Below are 18,406 nucleotides of genomic sequence, written 5' to 3'. Positions count from 1 at the left end.
ATATAAAATTGATCGATATAGATTTGATGTAGATTACATCGATACATTATAATCGGACCGAGTGTTATCAGCGCCACGCGAATATTACATTCGTTTGTTTTGCTTGCACTCTTTGCGTTCTGTGGGTTCTTCGCTTTCTCTCTACCCTCCAACGCATAAATATAACACTTGACCGATCTCAAATGCAGAATGCTGAGAGACAACAAAGATGTGTGATGGGTGATGGGTGTAATTGTATGGACATGTCAGTTCGATATCATCTATAACCTCTCTATGATATTGTGATTACTGATCAAAAATATCAAACATACAATAAAATGTATTTGGTTGCGCAAGAATTGCATAGGCGTATTTATCGTATTTCTTTTTTATAGCTTGAGAAGAATGATAGAATAACATTAGAGACGTCAATTTTTTTTAACCTTAATGAATTAAAATGTGGAAACAGTCCAAATTGTTGTACAATAGATGCGCGTCGCAGAAAAGCAGAGTTTTATCGTATAATCATAAAACGGCGAAAGTAATTACGAAACTCGCCAATATAACATCGGAAAACTCGGAGTATGTACTTCCTAAAGAAGCACGAGTTGTCATATGTGGAGGTGGAGTTATGGGTGGTGCTGTGGCATACTATTTATCTCTTTTAGGATTAGGACCAGAGACTGTTTTAGTGGAAAGTGGCAGGTGAATCATTTTTCTCTTCAAATATATATTTTACATCTCTTGAATAATAATTTTTTTTTCTCAAGGGAAAACCTTGGGAAAATCAATGTATATTTTTTTTTCTGATATATGTGCATGTATATATATATATATATATATATATATATATATTTTATACATATTTGTCTTTAGATTGGGAGGTGGAACAACATGGCACACATCAGGATTAGTAGGAGCCTTCAAGCCTAGTCTAGCACAAGTAAAACTTGCTCAAGATAGTATTGCTCTATATAAGGAATTGGAGAAAAAAGGCCTCTCGACAGGTTGGAAGCAATGCGGCAGTCTTTCTTTGGCACGTACGAGAGATCGTATGATCTCGTTCAGGAGAATGAAGGCACAATCTGTGTAAATATTTGAGCAGATATGATAATTACTATACTAGAGACTACGATTTTATATTCTGATTTTATTAAGATCACGCAATATCGAGTGTCACTTGGTTTCCCCGGAAGAAATTCAGGATCTATGTCCATTGTTGCACATTGACGATCTAATTGGAGGATTATGGATTCCGGAAGATGGTGTCGGTGATCCATATCAGATTTGTTTGACACTGATCCAAGAAGCAAAACAAAGAGGTATTGTGTCTAAAAAAATAAAAAATTAAAATAAAAATAAAAAATTAAAACGAGAGATTAAATTGAGATATTTACAAAGCATTACTATGAGCCTTTTATTAAATTAACTTAAATTTGTTTCATTGTATTCAGGTGTTACAGTATCCGAGAATTGTGCAGTCACCAAAGTTATTAATCAAAGTGGCCAAGTAAAAGCAGTGGAGACAACACACGGTGCCATTGCATGCCAACATTTTGTAAATTGTGCTGGATTTTGGGCACGGAATGTGGGTAAACTAAGCGAGCCATATGTAAAGGTCAGGATCTATGTAATTTAAAAAAATAAAGAAAAATTTTTGGTAATAGAAAATAATGTATTGTACTTACATTTTACACATAGGTACCTCTTCATCCAGTAGAACATTATTATTTACACACTAAACCTATTGCTAATTTAGATCCAATGACACCGGTTATACGTGACTTGGACGGATATGTTTATTTTCGAGAAAACAACGGCCGATTGTTAGCCGGTGGCTTCGAGCCAGTCGCAAAACCAGCATTTGAGGATGGCGTGATTCCCGGTTAGATGTAAATTTACATTCTGAGCTATTAAAAATTACATTGAAACAGCTAATTATTTTTTTGTCTAAGTTAATATCATAAGATTAACTTAGAAACTTACTTTATTTAAACTTTTTAGCAATATATTCTATCAAGTATAAAAAAAATTTTATTATTTATTTTCTTTAGAAAGCACAGACAAGCGATTTTTACCAGAAGATTGGGATCACTTTCATATTTTGCTGGAACAAATGTTACATCGAATTCCTAGCTTGGGAAATGCAGTCTTGGAGAAACTCTGCAACGGGCCCGAAGCGTTTTCCCCAGATTGCAGATGGATCGTAGGAGAGGCTCCGGAAATACGTAATTATTACATCGCTGCCGGAATGAAAACAGTTAGTTTTTATTAAATATTAGCTCATCGAATCGCTTCCCGATGTTTTTCATGGTCTTTTTTTTTTCTTCAAAGGTTGGAATATCCGCTGCCGGCGGAGTCGGTCGTGCTACGGCGGAATTGATAGTCAATGGATCAACTTCGTTAGATATGTACGAATTAGATGTCTCGCGTTTCCTCGGATTGCATAACAATCGCAAGTTTCTACGAGATCGAGTGCGAGAGGTGCCCGGGATGCATTACGCGCTGCAGTATCCGCATCTCGAATTCAAAACCGGAAGAAATCTCAGGATGTCGCCAATTTATCCAAAACTTAGAGATGCGGGCGCCGTTTTCGGTCAAGTCATGGGTTATGAGAGACCGTCCTGGTTCCAATCGGACGACGACTGTGGTAATACTTAATAGTGAGATTTTCACATACATGATCTTTATTCTATAAAAATCAATGTTCTATTTCTATATATCATGCATATTAAACAGATCTGGAATTCCCCGACGGTTTTCAAAGATATAAGATAGCTTACACGAATACCTTCGGTAAACCACCTTGGTTCGATGCAGTCGCGCAAGAATACGCTGCTTGCAGAGAAGCGATCGGTCTGAGTGATTATTCCTCCTTCACGAAGATCGACTTATGGGTAAATTATTTAAAGATACTTTAATTGATAAACTTGCGATATATTCTGATATAATATCTTATATATATTTTTATATTTTATAGTCAAACAACATGGAAGTTGTGGATCTGTTGCAGTACTTATGTTCGAATGACGTTGATGTACCCGTAGGAAGTATTATCCATACTGGTATGCAGAATTATCAGGGCGGTTATGAAAATGATTGTAGTTTAGCGCGAATCGCACCGAATCAGTAAGTTGCAATGAATAAATTCGTATCGTGTATGATCTAGTTGTTATTGATGATATAATTGAGAATCGTGTGATGATTTTGAACGACGAAATAAATCGAAACTGCAATATAAATTTTCTTTTTTATAACACAAAGTTTTTCGAGAAATATTTTAAAAATTGACGATCGCTTTCCGTTATATCGTCTGTAACGGATTTTTCTTGTACATGAGAAAAACGAGTATACGAATATAACTTGGAAACTCTGAATTGTAGTTACATGATGATCGCCCCCACTATTCAACAAACACGTTGCAAAAACTGGATTCATCGGCATTTGCCGGCGGACGGTTCTGTTGCTGTATCTGATGTTACATCGGCATACACTGCAATTTGCATAATGGGACCGGCTACCAGAAAACTGTTAACCGAATTGACAGACGTAGATTTAAATCCAAAAAACTTTCCGTTCTTTACATTTAAGGTAATATAAATTTTAAACTTTAAAATAAGAAACTTAAAAATAATTTAACTTGTATTTGTCATTTTAATTAGGAATTGGATGTTGGACTTGCCAATGGCATTCGTACGATGAATCTAACGCATACTGGAGAACTTGGCTACGTTCTGTATATTCCAAACGAAGTAATACAATCAATTCTCTAATTAATCACTAATACACTCTTTGCTCTCTTTTAAGCTATAATAATTTTTTGTCAAAAAGTCCCGACAAAGTAAAATTCTAAATTTAATAATTTTCCATCAGTTTGCCCTGCATGTTTATACAAGACTTATAGAAGCCGGGGCGAAGTACGGGGTGAAACACGCTGGTTATTACGCGACGAGGGCTTTACGCGTCGAAAAGTTTTACGCATTTTGGGGGCAAGACTTGGATACCTTTACCACTCCTTTGGAATGTGGAAGATCATGGAGGGTGAAATTCGATGTAGATATTATTTTAAAAAATAGATATTTTTTTAAAAGATAGCGTCGTTGTGTAAACTTTTATTCTGATAAAATCTTTGTATTTCACAGAAAGAAGTCGATTTTATCGGCAGAGACGCTCTTCTGAGGCAGCGCGAGCAAGGAGTCAAGCGTAAATATGTACAATTATTATTGAACGATCACGATCCCGAATTTGATACTTGGAGCTGGGGCGGTGAGCCTATTTATCGAAACGGAAAATATTGCGGAATGACAACTACCACGGGTTACGGATTCACCTTTAAAAAACAAGTAACTCAGGATTTCTTTTCCTCTTATCCTTTTTTTTTTTTCAAAAGAAAAAAATTCAAAAAACTTACGAGTTATTAAAATTTTTTTTTTCTCAAATGTTGATAGGTATGTCTTGGATTCGTACAAAATTTAGACTCGAAAGATCAGCCGCAAGAAGTGACGAACGAATACGTATTATCGGGTGATTACGAGGTGAACGTCGCGGGCATCATGTATCCCGCAAAGTGTCACTTGCACAGTCCGAATTTACCGACCAAGTTCCCTGATAGAGAGAGAGACGCTTATCACGCTACGCGCGATCAGCAGTCTTTATAATTCGAATGATAAACGTTTCAAATATGTGTACAAACGGTATATATAGCAAAAGATTTAATAAAATTGTTTAATATAATGCGAGTAATCGCTCGTGAAAATCACTACATGAAGAGATCTAAAAATCACAATAAAGATTCTTCGGGACAAAGGATCATGTAAATAAATTACATTGGATCCGTTATTCAGCTCTTTCTCTCTTTCTTTCTCTGTCCCTCCGATTTTGTGTATCTACTCTAACTCTTGAAAAAAATCACACATTTATATATATATATATATATATATATATATATATATATATATATATATATATATATATATATATGTGTGTGTGTGTGTGTGTGTGTATATATATATACTAGTATTTTAGACTATATGTCACAGGTTTTGAAATGTATCATGTATATAGTTATATGTAAACACATATATAAACAATATTGTTCTTTCTAAAATGTATATTCCTCCTATAAATATCCATCTCGCATTGCGCAACACGCTATTTCTATGTGTATGTATCATGTATTCACTCAAAGACACAATCATAAATAATCGTACAAGCGCGCACGCGAAAGATGTCTATTGTAATTGCATTTGTTGAACACTATTTGTTATTTGCGTGAACTTTTGTTTTCACCACGATACACTTTATTATTATTATTATTATTATTATTATTATTATTATTATTATTATTATAATTATATATATATATATATATATATATATATATATATATATATATATATATATATATTTATTGGCATCTTTGCGTTTTGTATTCACAACACATCGTATATGTATAATACACAGTGTGAAATACATTGCTCGAAAGACACATTTAGTGAGGTGTACGAAGAGTTTCCTTCTTTCTTTTTTCTACATAGTCATTTTTTTTTATTAAAATATTAACGCAATAATTGTCTCGCTTACACGCTATATTAATCAACACACACTCACGTACGATATCTATTCATCACGAGAAATTAAACTCAATAGTATCATTTATTCGCATTCATCAACAATTTTTTACACGCAATAGTCGGTCATCATTGAGTCTCATCTTACTGTACACATAACGATCATGTAAAGTGAAACGTTCTATCACTCCGGGATCTCCGTCTCCGTGGTAGGCACCTGTTTCTGGACCATACACGATCTTGCTACGGATTCGAACAATCTGAAACAATAATGTACATCGAATTTGCAAGGAAAGAAGAAATTATTACTCGAGTGGAGTTGCTATTTCGGCATTCAAAATCCTTAAATTAGAGAAACTATGACTCACTTTTCAATTTCCGGCGCGCAATGTACAAATTCGTGCGACCAGAATTTATAAGTCGGATTCTTGATCAATTCGATGAAAGTGATGAGAAGACCCCATGGGTGTGGTCTGTTAACAATCAATCTTTCGAGGAGAACCCTCGTGATTTGTTCTTGTATCGCTTCCGTGTTCGCTTCGGCAAACAGGTAGAGAAGCGTACAGCTGAAATAATGGGTGTGACTGTTGGGATATCGTAGCTGGTTCGCAATGGCGTTCAGGAACAAGTAACGACCCTCGGTGTCGAGATCGACCGCTAGATTCTGGAAGATGTCCATGTGTGCGGAATGCGCGATGGTGGACATATTGGGAGCGTGGCCCTTGCTGCGAATAAACGCTATAGCCTGCGTACCCACATAGAGCACCAGAGCATTCATTAACTGAATGTTGTAACGTACACCAGCCTCTTGCGACACTTGCAGATTGCTGCGCAGCTCGGACAGGAAGGTGACTGGCGCACGAGCTTTTAGATAAGAATCGAGTTCTTTCTTGAAGTTCAACGGCTGTATCGTGGACGCAAAATTGGTAAGAACACGCGGAGCGTGTGCTATTTCTTGAAGCATGTCGACCTTTAGATTCGGTGTAAACGGATCGGGCAAGCGCATGTTTCTTGGGAAAGCACTCAATATCAGATTTCTCATTTGTATGCAGTTTGGCGGTATCACGTCGCAAAATCCGTAGTGATAATCGCAGAGAAATTCGGGAAAGTCGTGCAAAAGTACCAACAACACTCGCAATGTGCCCTTGTAAAGGCTTGTCACGGGCTTTGCAAGCTCCGCGTTACGGAGATAGGGCGCGAGGTACTTGAACAAATCAATGAGAAGTTGCGCATACATACCCCAGCATTTTTGCTGCGGCGTAATAGCGAGCATACGTCCTATGAAGACTCGATGCGAGACCAACTCCAGCCAGGCGTAACAGAAGCCGGATGCCTTCGCCGGACGTAGAATATGCAAGGTGTGACAGAAGGCCGTCAATACTTGAAAATTGACAGCCTCCAGTACCGGTTCTGGCGCGCACAGTTCTAGGAAGAGCATGATGAAGATTCTGTGATACGGTAATTGCTGGAAATCGGTACCGCGTATCTCGTGATCTTGTAACAGTACTCCGGCAACGATACCGAGCACTTTGTTCAAGAGATTGATCTTAGTGTGGGTATTGGTAGCGTCGCCCGAATGCTTCACTAAAAGTGCCACTAGACGTACAAACGCATCCAAGGAATGAAAGCACTTAGCACGCATGATCGAGGGAGCTGTCGCGGTTTCCGAGAGAGCGCGATAGCAAAGATCGACACACATTTGAGTGCTTAGCTTAAAAAATCTTGTAATTAGGTCATCGGTCTTGAGGATTCCGTGTATATTCATTTGATGCACAAATATGCTGAACGCTTTGGTAGGATCACGTGCATGCTGCGGACTATGATGCATCTGTACCCATTCGCGCAATAGATATTCCGTCTTTTCCATTAACCCCGGTGGATCATCAAAATCGCGAGCCTGTAAGACAATTGCGAACGTGTAACGTACATTAATCATGATCGTAATTACGATGCATAGAAAAATATAAAGATAGAGATATTCTGTAATCTTTGTTAATGATTATCGGTGTCTCATGAATCACGGAAAAAACATTATATTGTTGCTAATAAACAAAGACAGATTATATATTTCGAATAAGCAAAAGCTGCAGCATTCATGCAAACGTTTACTTTGTCAATATGTATCGACATTTTTTAATAAATAAAATACCAATAATTTCGTTAACGCAAAGTACGAAACATTACTGTTGAAATAATCTATTTGGATTAAATAATTTGAGCAATCTACTTACTCTCACCTGCAGGATTCCAGAATGAATGTGTGCCGTAGGTCCTGCTGGAGCTCTGTCCACCAGTACACCAGAATCGTGATTGGCACGCAATGAATCTACTAGACTTGTTAATCTAAAGAGTAAGATTCTGAAATGATATAAATTTTATGTATATACGTTTGAATACAAAATGCAAACACAGTACTATGACTTTGTTTCTAATTTAGTATTATAATTTAGAGATTGAAGAAATATTTTGGAATGTAATATCAAGAATATAGCCCGAATTTTTTTTGAGATAGCGTTTATAAATGTTTATCCGAATGATAAAAAAACTCAAGATGCACGCGTACGGATAAGTACACTTCGTTCACTTAACATATCCTATCTTTGATAATAAAGAAAATAATTGAAGTAAATATAAGAGGAAAAGGAGATTAAGAAGAAAAAAATGTGATATATGTCAAAAAGAAATTGATATGTACATTAAAAAGAAAAAAAAAAGTCTGGTTTAAATGAAAACAAAGCTTATCATTTTGTAGCTATCTTTATAGCTATCAATTGTTCTGTTTTTTTTAAAGCTAATGTTTATAGTAATACCCTTCCGGTGGTGTTCTATGGTGTGCCATTCGAGCCAATATTTCAATTGTGTGAAATAAGTCAGTCTCGGTAACATGAGTCGCTTGTCTTTCGTCAATCAAATAGAGCTGAACCAATTGCATGGCGAATGCTGTTGCCATGGCGTTTCCTGCCTCCATAGCCTGCGCTAGAGCTACATCGTATTGCGGAAGACTGATTAAATGAGACCTGCAAAGTAATAGAGTCCATAATTAATTAGAGTCTTTCCTAAATATCTTTTATATCAGTAGCATATGAATTAATATAATTTGAAATCATACCTTATGAGATAATCCACGGCTTCAAAATTATATCGAAATTCTTCTCTGCACTCGGTTAGACAACGAGTCACGTGTTTATTAGTCCATTGCATACCGTACGCACGTGGATCCTGAAGACATTTTAAGATCCGCAAATGCAGTTCTCGGTAACGTTGTATAAGATTCTCCGACTCGATGACGTTGTTAGAAAGGAAATGTCCATCCAGCAAACCTTCGACTGCCTAGAACAGCCACAAATCACCGATGAGTCTCGTCTTATACCATGACTAGATAAATATCACAAGCTTGTGTGTAACTAACTTTCTTTAATAATGTCATAGCGGCACCGGCGTCTCTTGATCTTCTGGTCAGAATGATCGATTCCAGAAGGCTGTGAAAGGTAGCATGCTGCGCTGGAGATGCTGCAGGTCCTACAGCAGCCAACAGGACTTCCGCTTCCGCAGCCAGTTTTTCCAACATAGCGCCCACCTCGTCATTGCTAACAGCCGCCGCGTAAGCCGCTACTTGTTGCGCCGTAGCGACTGCCACGGCCGAATTAGGCGTGAACGTAGTGACGGGAGTTTCCTTTAAAATATGAAGTTGAAAAGAAATGAGAAAAAATCCATAAGAGCGAAAGATCCCAACTCACAAATCTATCGGTTACATGTTTCTTTTTTGTTTTTATTTTACAAAACAAATAAAAAACGGATAGTTCTTACATTAATAGGTTTCGGCATGAAAAGTGCTTGTGTATCCCGTTCGGAAAGCGGTAGGAATCCTGGAATATTTCTGGCAAATTCTTCATAAACGGCCATCTGCTGTGGCGTAACACCACCAACTTTCAATCGGATCTGCTCCGGCATCCGTTCGGCTTGATACTTGGCAAGAGGATCGCAATATCGTCGGCCTTCTTGCCGAGCAATTTTTCGCAATTCCATCTCGCTCAGTAGCCGTTTGTCCATCTCGGGTATCGCTTTTTCGATAGCAGTCTTTTGTACGAATGCACATGCGAGTTCCATGTTATCAGCGGCAACTACATTCGCCGCTTGGTCGGTAAGCTCTTTCTGCTGTGGAGTCGTACTGATCAATGCCGACAGCAAGGCTTGCTTTAAATTCGTGCTGATGGATGCCAGAATCTATGCGCGAAGGGATCAAAGATTAATTCGATATCATCATACAATTTATTTGGTTTAAATATTAACATGTAATTATGTTTTATGTATTACTAGATATGTATGCAAAACTACTGGATATGTTTTGAGAAAAACTCAAACAAAAGTTTCCTAATTTTATTAAAGTTTTTAAATTTATCGGCTTGTAAATTTAAATTAAAAATTACTCATTCTTCAATTATTTTATAAGATCTCAACTGTATGATTCTTATATAGTTGTTATATTAAATTAAATTAAATATAATTTAATAAAATTAAATATTATATTAAATAAATTTTTTAAAGTTGCTTAAATTTTTCCAAATTGTTTTGCTACAGTTTTTGTAATATTCTGTGTAGACTTACTTGATCGCGACACGTGATCATAGCCATACCAGCGGTTAAATTGCGCACCATGTTACGTCCAGCCGTCCGTATCCGCAGTTCTTCTGGATCCAATGCGAAATCCTTCTTCACTATCTGCTCACTAGTTGTAAGAGCTATCTTGATAGATCTATCGACAACAGGATGAATCCATTCTTGAATAGCTCTTTCGACTGCTGGGCGAACAAACTGCTTCAGATGAGGATGTGTTTGGAATAGAGGCAACTGAAATCAATATATTCATAATAAAATAGTACACAATCTTATGGATAAGGATACAACTTGTAATATGTGCCATTTTTAAATTATATGTTAATTATAAAAGATAATTTGAGAAAAAATACTTTTTGTCGAGAGAAGAGAAAAGAATGATGAAGAGAGATCAATTAAAAAAAAAATAGAGAAGAGCGATAATGTAAACATCAATAAAACAAGCTTTTCCATACTTGATTGTTGATAGTAATGTGTTGCGATATATTGGCGATGCTTGTTACAGTTATATCCATATAATTGAATCGTGGTTCAGGCGCGCCACCAGTCGGCAACGAGGGTGTTGTATTCGCGGGTGGCGCTGATTGAGGATTGATAACGGCGCCGCCGCTCGTTGTAGTTCCGACCAATTCCTCTATAGGGCCCTGAGATTGTTGTTGAGTGCTAGTAGTTTCCGATTTCTTGTTCGGATGCGATAATTGATATTCTAAATTACGCAATTTTTCGGGATCTTTCAGATAAATGATTGGCTTCAGTTCCTATGCAGAGCCAAAAGTCGATTTTAATTTTATATATAAAATCGAATCGAATTATATACCGCTGCAAAACCAAACACATAGCACTCTTACCCCAACATCGATGCTCAGATTCTTGCAAAGTACCTCTATCTCAAACTTTAAATTTAATTTTAGATCAGGTTCCTGATGTAATTCAGCTAAAACATTCATAATCGCCATAGTCCAGGGATTGGGTGGACGAAAAACACGACTTTTCGCACAACTCTCAAGTACTTTTGCGACAAAAGGCACTACATAAAGTAGTTCTTGTTGCCCTTTGTGATATGCTTCAACGAGTAAACTTTTTAGATCTATGTCTATCTGTTAGATAATTAAAATTTTATAACATTTATACAATACACAATGACGAAATTATAATACACATGGTGTTTGCATTAATAATGATATACCTGTAAAATAGGCTTATTTCTGCCGAGCGTTAACATTCCAAGCCAATGTCCTAAATTCTTTAATAGGGATCGATCCGAGAAATTAGCTATTCCCTTATCGCTTCGTAAGAGAACCTAAGAAAAAAAAATTTATGTAAAAATTTACAAGAAAAATTCATGAAATTCTTCTCAACCGTTTGTGGACTATAAAAGACATATTGATTCTTAGATTCCTTCGTTCGAATACAACCAGCAAATGGTACAATAAGATAATAATGAACTAGGATCTATCATCAGAGATTCACTCACTTATTTACTACCAACTACTGCTATTACTGCAAAAATATCACAGAATACATCACTCCACTTACCTTGATATTTCGAAATGTCTCTCTCGTGACCTTTTTATTCACCTCAGGTAATTTTATACAATCCAAAAAATTCGAGTATAGAGCATGAAAATTCAATTCTATACTGGCACGTTTCATTACAAGATATTGCGCCATCCACGGCCAATATTCCTCCGTAACAATTTCGCGAATCTCGTCGCATTTCTGTTGCAGATTCAACTGACTGAGATTATTGAAAATGAAAGCCGTTTTGTCCTGTAAAGCTTCTGGCGGCGTCGTGATTTTTTCCTCTTTATCTGTCGCCACGAGCAACGTATCGATATTAGTTGCATTAGCGACCGAAGGCATAGAGGGCTGCAAGAGAAAAAACACGTATCGAGTTATGGAAATAAAATTTTTATACCAAAAAGATATCGAGAAATTTTGTTTATTAAACTTACTCTGGTCGAAAGAGATGCAGTCGGAGTCGTGGACGGTTTCGCCTGTGTAGTGCTGGTTGTGATGGTAGTCGTAGTCATGGTCTTATAAGGAGTCGTAACCGGGGTCGCCAACATAGCCGCCAAAGTTTTCGGAAGAACTGGACCTTGAGGTCTCGATGGCGGCTCCTGTCCTTGCAATCCGTATTCTATATACTCTATCAGATGCTGCGGGAATTCGTTGAAATGCTGAATCTGTCTAACATGTTCGCAATATGTTTGATAATCTTTCAAACGATTCTTGAATCGATCCAGGGCCGTTATGCCAAAATAGTACATTTTGCTAGCCTCCGGTTTCTTGAGTGCATCGAGGACAAATCTTAGCGCCAATCCGAGAGTCATGTAACTATTGACCAGACCTCTCTCGATAATTCCACCAAACAATTGTGCCGTTATCTGCAGTTCTTTTTCCGGATATTGCGGGAAAAATCTATACTCCTCGAATAAATTTCGCAACATACAATTAAACACTTCTCTCTCCCGTCGAATACCGGAATCTTGAAATTTTTTTAACATATCGAGCACCTCGTCGATCGACAAAGTCGGATGTGGCGGATGATTGTAAATACGTTGAAAATAGCTGTTTGCCTCGTCTTCGACCTCTTTAGATACATTTTGACCCATATCCGGGAATAGATTCGACGTTTCCGGAATTCTTGCTTTCTCGATGCTGGTCGGTGGTCCGAGACGTCCCAATCCACCTATCGTACCACTAGGAAGTACGGACGGTCCCTGAGTACCAACCGGACCCGAGTGTAGTTGCGAGGATAAGGGCAGTATTGGAAACGGACTCGGAGAAGGTCCCATGAGTCGCGAAGGAGAGCCGGGTGCCGAAACTAGAGGTCCTAGAGCGCCGGGCAAATTAAATGCGGAACTACTCGGAGGTCCGAGACCCGTGCCGAGGCCCATAGTAGCGAGACTCGAACTAAGATTTCCAAGGGGATCCACTTGTTTAGAGGAAAATAACTGTGGACAATAACATCAATGTACACAGTCATATACGCATGATCTTAAATAGCACAATTAAATAATAATAATAATAATAATAATAATAATAATAATAATAATAATAATAAAAATAAAAAAAAAAAAAAAAATAAAAAAAAATGAAGGAAAATCTGAAGAACATGAACAGAATAATAGCTGGAGAAAAAAATCAGCTCCAAAATACCTGGTTTCCCAAAGTTGCTGGATTAAACGGTTCTAATCCTCGATGTCTCAAAACTCCCGGCGGTGGTGGTCTGTTCATAGTGCTCTTACTCAACATTAGACTGCAATTCTGCACCATCGCCATTATTAAGTCCGAAAGTTCTTGAGAGACACTCCTATAGTGTGCAAAAATGGAAAAATCAGATGTGATTTCTATGCACATGAGAAAATTAGACAGTGATAAATTATAAAAAAATTTCCAATTATACAAAAGAAAATATACCCAGCGCAAACTTGTAAACAAGCTAATATTGTAGTAAGCGTTTCCTGCGGTAACTGACTCGCTTTGGGAACTGTAGGATCTTCCTTTATACCAGGACCCATGACTTGAGGACATCGTCGTTGCAGGAACTTGACGCACGCGGCAACGAAAACTTCTCCGTGATCTCTGATTTTATCTGTCAGCCATTTTTCCAGTTTCAAATACTCTCGTCGAGACGCCAAACAGGCGAGGTCAATGACGAATGGAAAAGATTGTGAATTGAGTAAGGCAGAAAGAGCCTTTAAATCTTGTGCAACATCCAAAATTCGAGACAATCTTGTTTGATCATGATCACCGCGTGTATACCAATCTGCCATGGCATGCATTATAATTGTCTTTATCTTAGTATTATTGGCATGCCATGCGTGATGCAGTATCACAGCAGAATTTGGATGATTGCCGAGGAAGATCGGCAATAATGTGGTAAAGAGTTCCTGTCTCAGTAATGTGAGCGGAGGATTTATTTGTAATAACGCCAAGACGAGCACGTCCGGACAGTGTTGGACCGGCCACTTAAATATTTCCTGTACAGAATTATATAAGCCTCTCTCGGCCATATGTAGAAGCAATTCGACTATATTCAGTGATCGCCATGTTTGTCCCTCTTTGCTATCGCTCTCAGGAGCTGCCTTCAATACATCGACAGTTACCGAATGATACGGATAATCGGCGAAACAAAATATATCTGGACACTTGAGAATCTGTTGAATCAAAGAAAATTGACCCTCTACATTATCCCAGTGTCGATAGAATAGCTCGACGGGAAACATGTCAGGCGGATATCCCTGATGTTGGAGACCTAATTTGAGACCCGTAATCAATAAGCTTAAACCTTGTCTATCCTTGATAATAAATTCTGCATAGTCTAACTTTACTATGACATCGTTCCAAGATAATGTAGATTGCTGAAATGTAAACATGAAATTTATAAATGCACACATTTTTTACACGATTTAAACTATAAATGTAGAAAAAAATATATATATTTAAAAGTAAATTTATTATATTTTAATAAAAAGTACACATAAAAGCATGCATATGTGTAATATAGTTGACATCGATTATAAGATCAATTTTCCGCGGTCCCAAGATCACGAATCACTCGTTTTTCCCTCAATTTCTTAAGCGAGCGAATTTGTCTTATTTGAGACTAAAAGTCAAATTAGCTGTCATTTTTGTTTCATCTCTTGGCGAAATATCGGAGAATAATTCGCGAAAAATAAACAAGTTTGTGCACAGCTTATAAGATTGCAATCATTGGGCTCCGAGAAACGATTTTACAACCAAAAGAAATGCTATAAAACTATATAACAAACATATACAACACATAAAATTTACCATTTCTTTTAAAGTTTGAATAAATACTTCGACGTTCCATGTCGTGGGCATGGTACTGTCTGAAGGCTTTTCCTTATTCGAGTCCTGCGAGGCCGAATTACCCCAAAACGATTGCAAACCACCAGCATCGTCGAGGTTGCTACAACTACGTGCCATATGCGCCAACACACGAGCAACGCATGTCGGCGATATTTCCCTCGCGCCTAAACCCGCCAATGCCGATCGACATTCGTCCACACTACTGGTAAAGCTATATCCTAATTCCATAATCAACTCCACTAGAGTATTGTTATCCTGAAATAAAAAAAAATATAAATATTTTGCAACATAAATATAAATTTATCAACGACAAATAAATATACAATGAATAAAATAATAAAAATTATTAAATAAATATTATTATGTAAATATATGACGATAAATAAAATAATGTAAATTATCGATGAAACAAATATCGATTTACCATTTGATTGACAGCCATGTTGAATTCGATCTTGAACTGTGGTGTTTCCCCGTCTCCTGGATACAAGAATGGTGCTAACACCACTGGTACCAATTCACGGGGAAAATCGCGCCGAAGATTTTGAAGAAATTTTTCTTTCGCCTCGACGGGTAAATTATAAGGATTGCTGGTATGAAAAACCTGACCGAGTATCAATTGAAGAACTTGAGGCAAAGAATCGTGTAGACCACCCTCGTGATGTTTGTTGCTCGTCTCGGAGTTTATATAATTTTTTATTAATTCAGGCAACTGCTTCTGAGTATGCTCTAAAGCTAACAAACGGATTTCTGTGTTTTCCGAATGTTGTAACGCAATCGCAAATGCAACTTCCTGCACCAAGGTTAAGCCGAGAGTTTTCTTTAAATTGACAAAAAACTTTGGAGAGGGATTCAATGACTGAAAAGAAATATACAACAGGATTAATATGTACACTCTGCCTCGTAAAACCTATTCTCAATAACAGAAATATAACAATATTGTGCGTAAATACCTTTTGATGATGTAAAGGATTATCTATAGCAAAGCACAGATTAGATATAAAAGAAGGTTTGCTCAGTAAACTGTTGCACTCTTGTTTCAGCAACTTTGCTTGAAAATAATCTTTTGCGCTCAACTCCAACAACTCACCCTTGGAAAAGTCAACGCACGAAATCAGACAGCGCAAGAAATGTCGATCTGCTTCCAGACCATGCCACTGCACCAACTATAAAAGAGTAAGAATTAAATTATTTAAAGATTTTTGACCCTTAACAACTTTAACAATAATATAGCAATACTGTTTCAATATATGTATTTTTGTTATAATGAAAATTTCACACACCCAATGCGTTATAAATAACATATACTTTTGTATCAAAATTATAATTTCGGAGAATCTTGACAGAATCGGATGAACATGTCGTTATCTTAGACGAGAGAATAGAAGGAGCTTGTTTATGACAAGGTTAAGGTAGAAAACAGAAATAAACACATCAACAAGCATAAGAAAAAACCAATATCTAGCATTTGAAAACGATATGTTTGCAAAGAAAGTAAATAGAAGTATAAGTATTGGCCGAGTAGGACAAAATTGGTCTCAAAATACCTGCGAGACGCTGCGTGGAAACGCGTCCGAGTCGAGCATAAGTTATTACGTACCAATGTGTTATATATCAGTAAAACTGCGAGGAAACGTAGAGGATGGCTAAATGAACATGTGTATCACGTTTGCGTCTCACAAAAGGTAAAGGTCGACAAAGAACGGAAAGGGGTGGGGAACGGAAGTACGCGAGACGGCTGAGGCGCGAGGAAAGAGGGATGAGAAAGATGAAGGAGGGAAGAGGGGGAGGAGGGGAGAAGAAATGGATTCGTAGAAACGATTATTTAGGTAGAGAGAGAACGGCAGGTTTTTTTCTCACCGAATAACATAAAAATAATAAATGTATAATACTTACGACCGATATCTCTTGACAGCTATCCTCGTAATTTTTCTTACTCAAATTCGCAACCAAATAACTGATTTGTGACAAAGTAAAAGACAACGAGTCCAGGTTCATAGTTCCATGAATACGACCTCGAAAGCTTCAAACGCGTTTGAAGCTTTCTTCGGTATCCACGAATTGCCGCCGCCCCGGATTCTCTCCTCCTCGTTAAAAGCATGAAAGTTACATTGGCACAATCCTATGACCAACATCGGGATTGATATTATTGGGATACGATTTCACAGCAACGTCATGGCGTGAGCACAACACGGACGAGGCTCACAAAACAACACGTAACACCGTTCTCGAAGCAATTTCTGTTCTATTTTTCTCTCTATCACCCCCACTTTCGTCTCAACGCAACTATCGTCGCACGTATTACAGTCGCTGCACAAATCGTCGTGTACATAAAAATTACAATTGTTTGCACTGCGCCGAATATTGTAATTACCCGTGTACCATCTCTTCGCGATCGGATTCGTCCATGATGATGATATAAGAAAAACGGCGAGATAAAGGTATACAAAATTCCCGTAGGTGATGCGCACTCGTGTTCCGAACGGTCTATGTATAAGGTACAATGATGCGCTTTCTCTCACTTATATATAGACATAGAAACGATGCACGAGCTGCGTTCCGTAATTCACTGTTAGTACTGAAAGTCTACAGTTTACGTCACGTACACTATAGATTTTCAGTGCTGGCAGTGAATTACAGAACGCAGCCACGAAATACTGAAAAGCAATATGGCATCCAATGTTATTATAGCTGCGGTCAGAAAGACATTAGAAATGCTTCGAAACGTTTGATTGACCAATTAGAGCAAAGAAAGTAAAGATTTCTTTATTCTAATTGGTTAATGCAATGCTTCGCAACGTCTCTAGCGTCTTCTTGACCGTAGCTTATATCTTTAATATCATATTGTATCATAATTGCATAATTTTTTTAGACGCAATAAAAGATTATTTCGATCACACTCCAGTTAATTAAAAAATCATTGATTAATTTACACAACAACCAAAAATAGAAATTTAAAATTTGTATTGTATGCGAGAATTTATAACGTTAGAAATTTTTATGTTGGTCGCTCTGTAATGTTCTAGCCAATCACAGTTAAGCGGGGAGCACACACTTTTGCATAAGCGCATAACCATAAACATAAAGAAATTGATTGGTCCACAAATGTATGCATAAGAAAATGAACCAATCAATTTCCTTATGTTTATTGTTATGCACTTATGCAAAAGTGTGTGCTCCCCGCTTTATTTTTCTAAAAAATGAAAGAATTGTGTTTGGGAAATTTTTGAATATACTATGGATGTTAGTAAATCCGATTGGGTGCGTTCAGTAATTTTAACCGCAAAATAAAAAAATGTTTGATCAGCTAATCGAGAAAAAAAATCTTTGCTTCTATCATAAATGTAATACTACTATATTGTTCAAGTCAAAACTCAACGCGAAAACATTACGATGCAGATGTA

The 18,406-nt window shown here is 37.2% G+C and overlaps 2 protein-coding genes across 5 annotated transcripts; one reads left to right on the top strand and one right to left on the bottom strand.

The window, feature by feature from the left end:
* The first annotated feature begins 83 nt into the window (after positions 1 to 83).
* LOC126857373 (pyruvate dehydrogenase phosphatase regulatory subunit, mitochondrial) lies at positions 84 to 4,818 on the top strand. Of its 2 annotated transcripts, none has more exons than XM_050606734.1 (15): positions 84 to 281; positions 375 to 684; positions 856 to 1,068; positions 1,138 to 1,301; positions 1,434 to 1,597; positions 1,681 to 1,864; positions 2,034 to 2,239; positions 2,314 to 2,629; positions 2,719 to 2,876; positions 2,960 to 3,108; positions 3,363 to 3,570; positions 3,642 to 3,731; positions 3,853 to 4,032; positions 4,122 to 4,322; positions 4,428 to 4,818. In XM_050606734.1, the coding sequence occupies exons 2-15, from the start codon at positions 437 to 439 to the stop codon at positions 4,635 to 4,637; spliced, it is 2,691 nt and encodes an 896-aa protein (XP_050462691.1). In that variant the 5' UTR covers positions 84 to 281; positions 375 to 436; the 3' UTR covers positions 4,638 to 4,818. The 2 variants fall into 2 exon arrangements, with proteins under 2 accessions (XP_050462691.1, XP_050462690.1); XM_050606733.1 differs by having other exon boundaries at positions 95 to 244.
* A 545-nt stretch (positions 4,819 to 5,363) lies between these two features.
* LOC126857372 (CCR4-NOT transcription complex subunit 1) lies at positions 5,364 to 17,512 on the bottom strand. Of its 3 annotated transcripts, none has more exons than XM_050606730.1 (19): positions 16,899 to 17,512; positions 15,956 to 16,168; positions 15,427 to 15,861; positions 14,964 to 15,257; positions 13,587 to 14,530; positions 13,326 to 13,479; positions 12,119 to 13,120; positions 11,700 to 12,032; positions 11,350 to 11,463; positions 11,012 to 11,260; positions 10,619 to 10,921; positions 10,155 to 10,397; positions 9,357 to 9,773; positions 8,959 to 9,222; positions 8,659 to 8,879; positions 8,360 to 8,566; positions 7,781 to 7,907; positions 5,918 to 7,446; positions 5,364 to 5,809 (listed from the first exon to the last, which is right to left on the bottom strand). In XM_050606730.1, exons 1-19 carry the CDS (start codon positions 16,998 to 17,000, stop codon positions 5,734 to 5,736), a joined length of 7,227 nt encoding a protein of 2,408 aa, XP_050462687.1. In that variant the 5' UTR covers positions 17,001 to 17,512; the 3' UTR covers positions 5,364 to 5,733. The 3 variants fall into 3 exon arrangements, with proteins under 3 accessions (XP_050462687.1, XP_050462688.1, XP_050462689.1); XM_050606731.1 differs by having other exon boundaries at positions 7,787 to 7,907; XM_050606732.1 differs by lacking the exon at positions 16,899 to 17,512 and adding an exon at positions 16,286 to 16,321.
* Between the last annotated feature and the right edge of the window lie 894 nt (positions 17,513 to 18,406).

The sequence above is a fragment of the Cataglyphis hispanica genome, chromosome 21, assembly GCF_021464435.1.
Source record: "Cataglyphis hispanica isolate Lineage 1 chromosome 21, ULB_Chis1_1.0, whole genome shotgun sequence".
NCBI classification, from domain to species: Eukaryota; Metazoa; Arthropoda; class Insecta; order Hymenoptera; family Formicidae; genus Cataglyphis; species Cataglyphis hispanica.
This window is presented reverse-complemented; position numbering and strand designations above follow the sequence as displayed.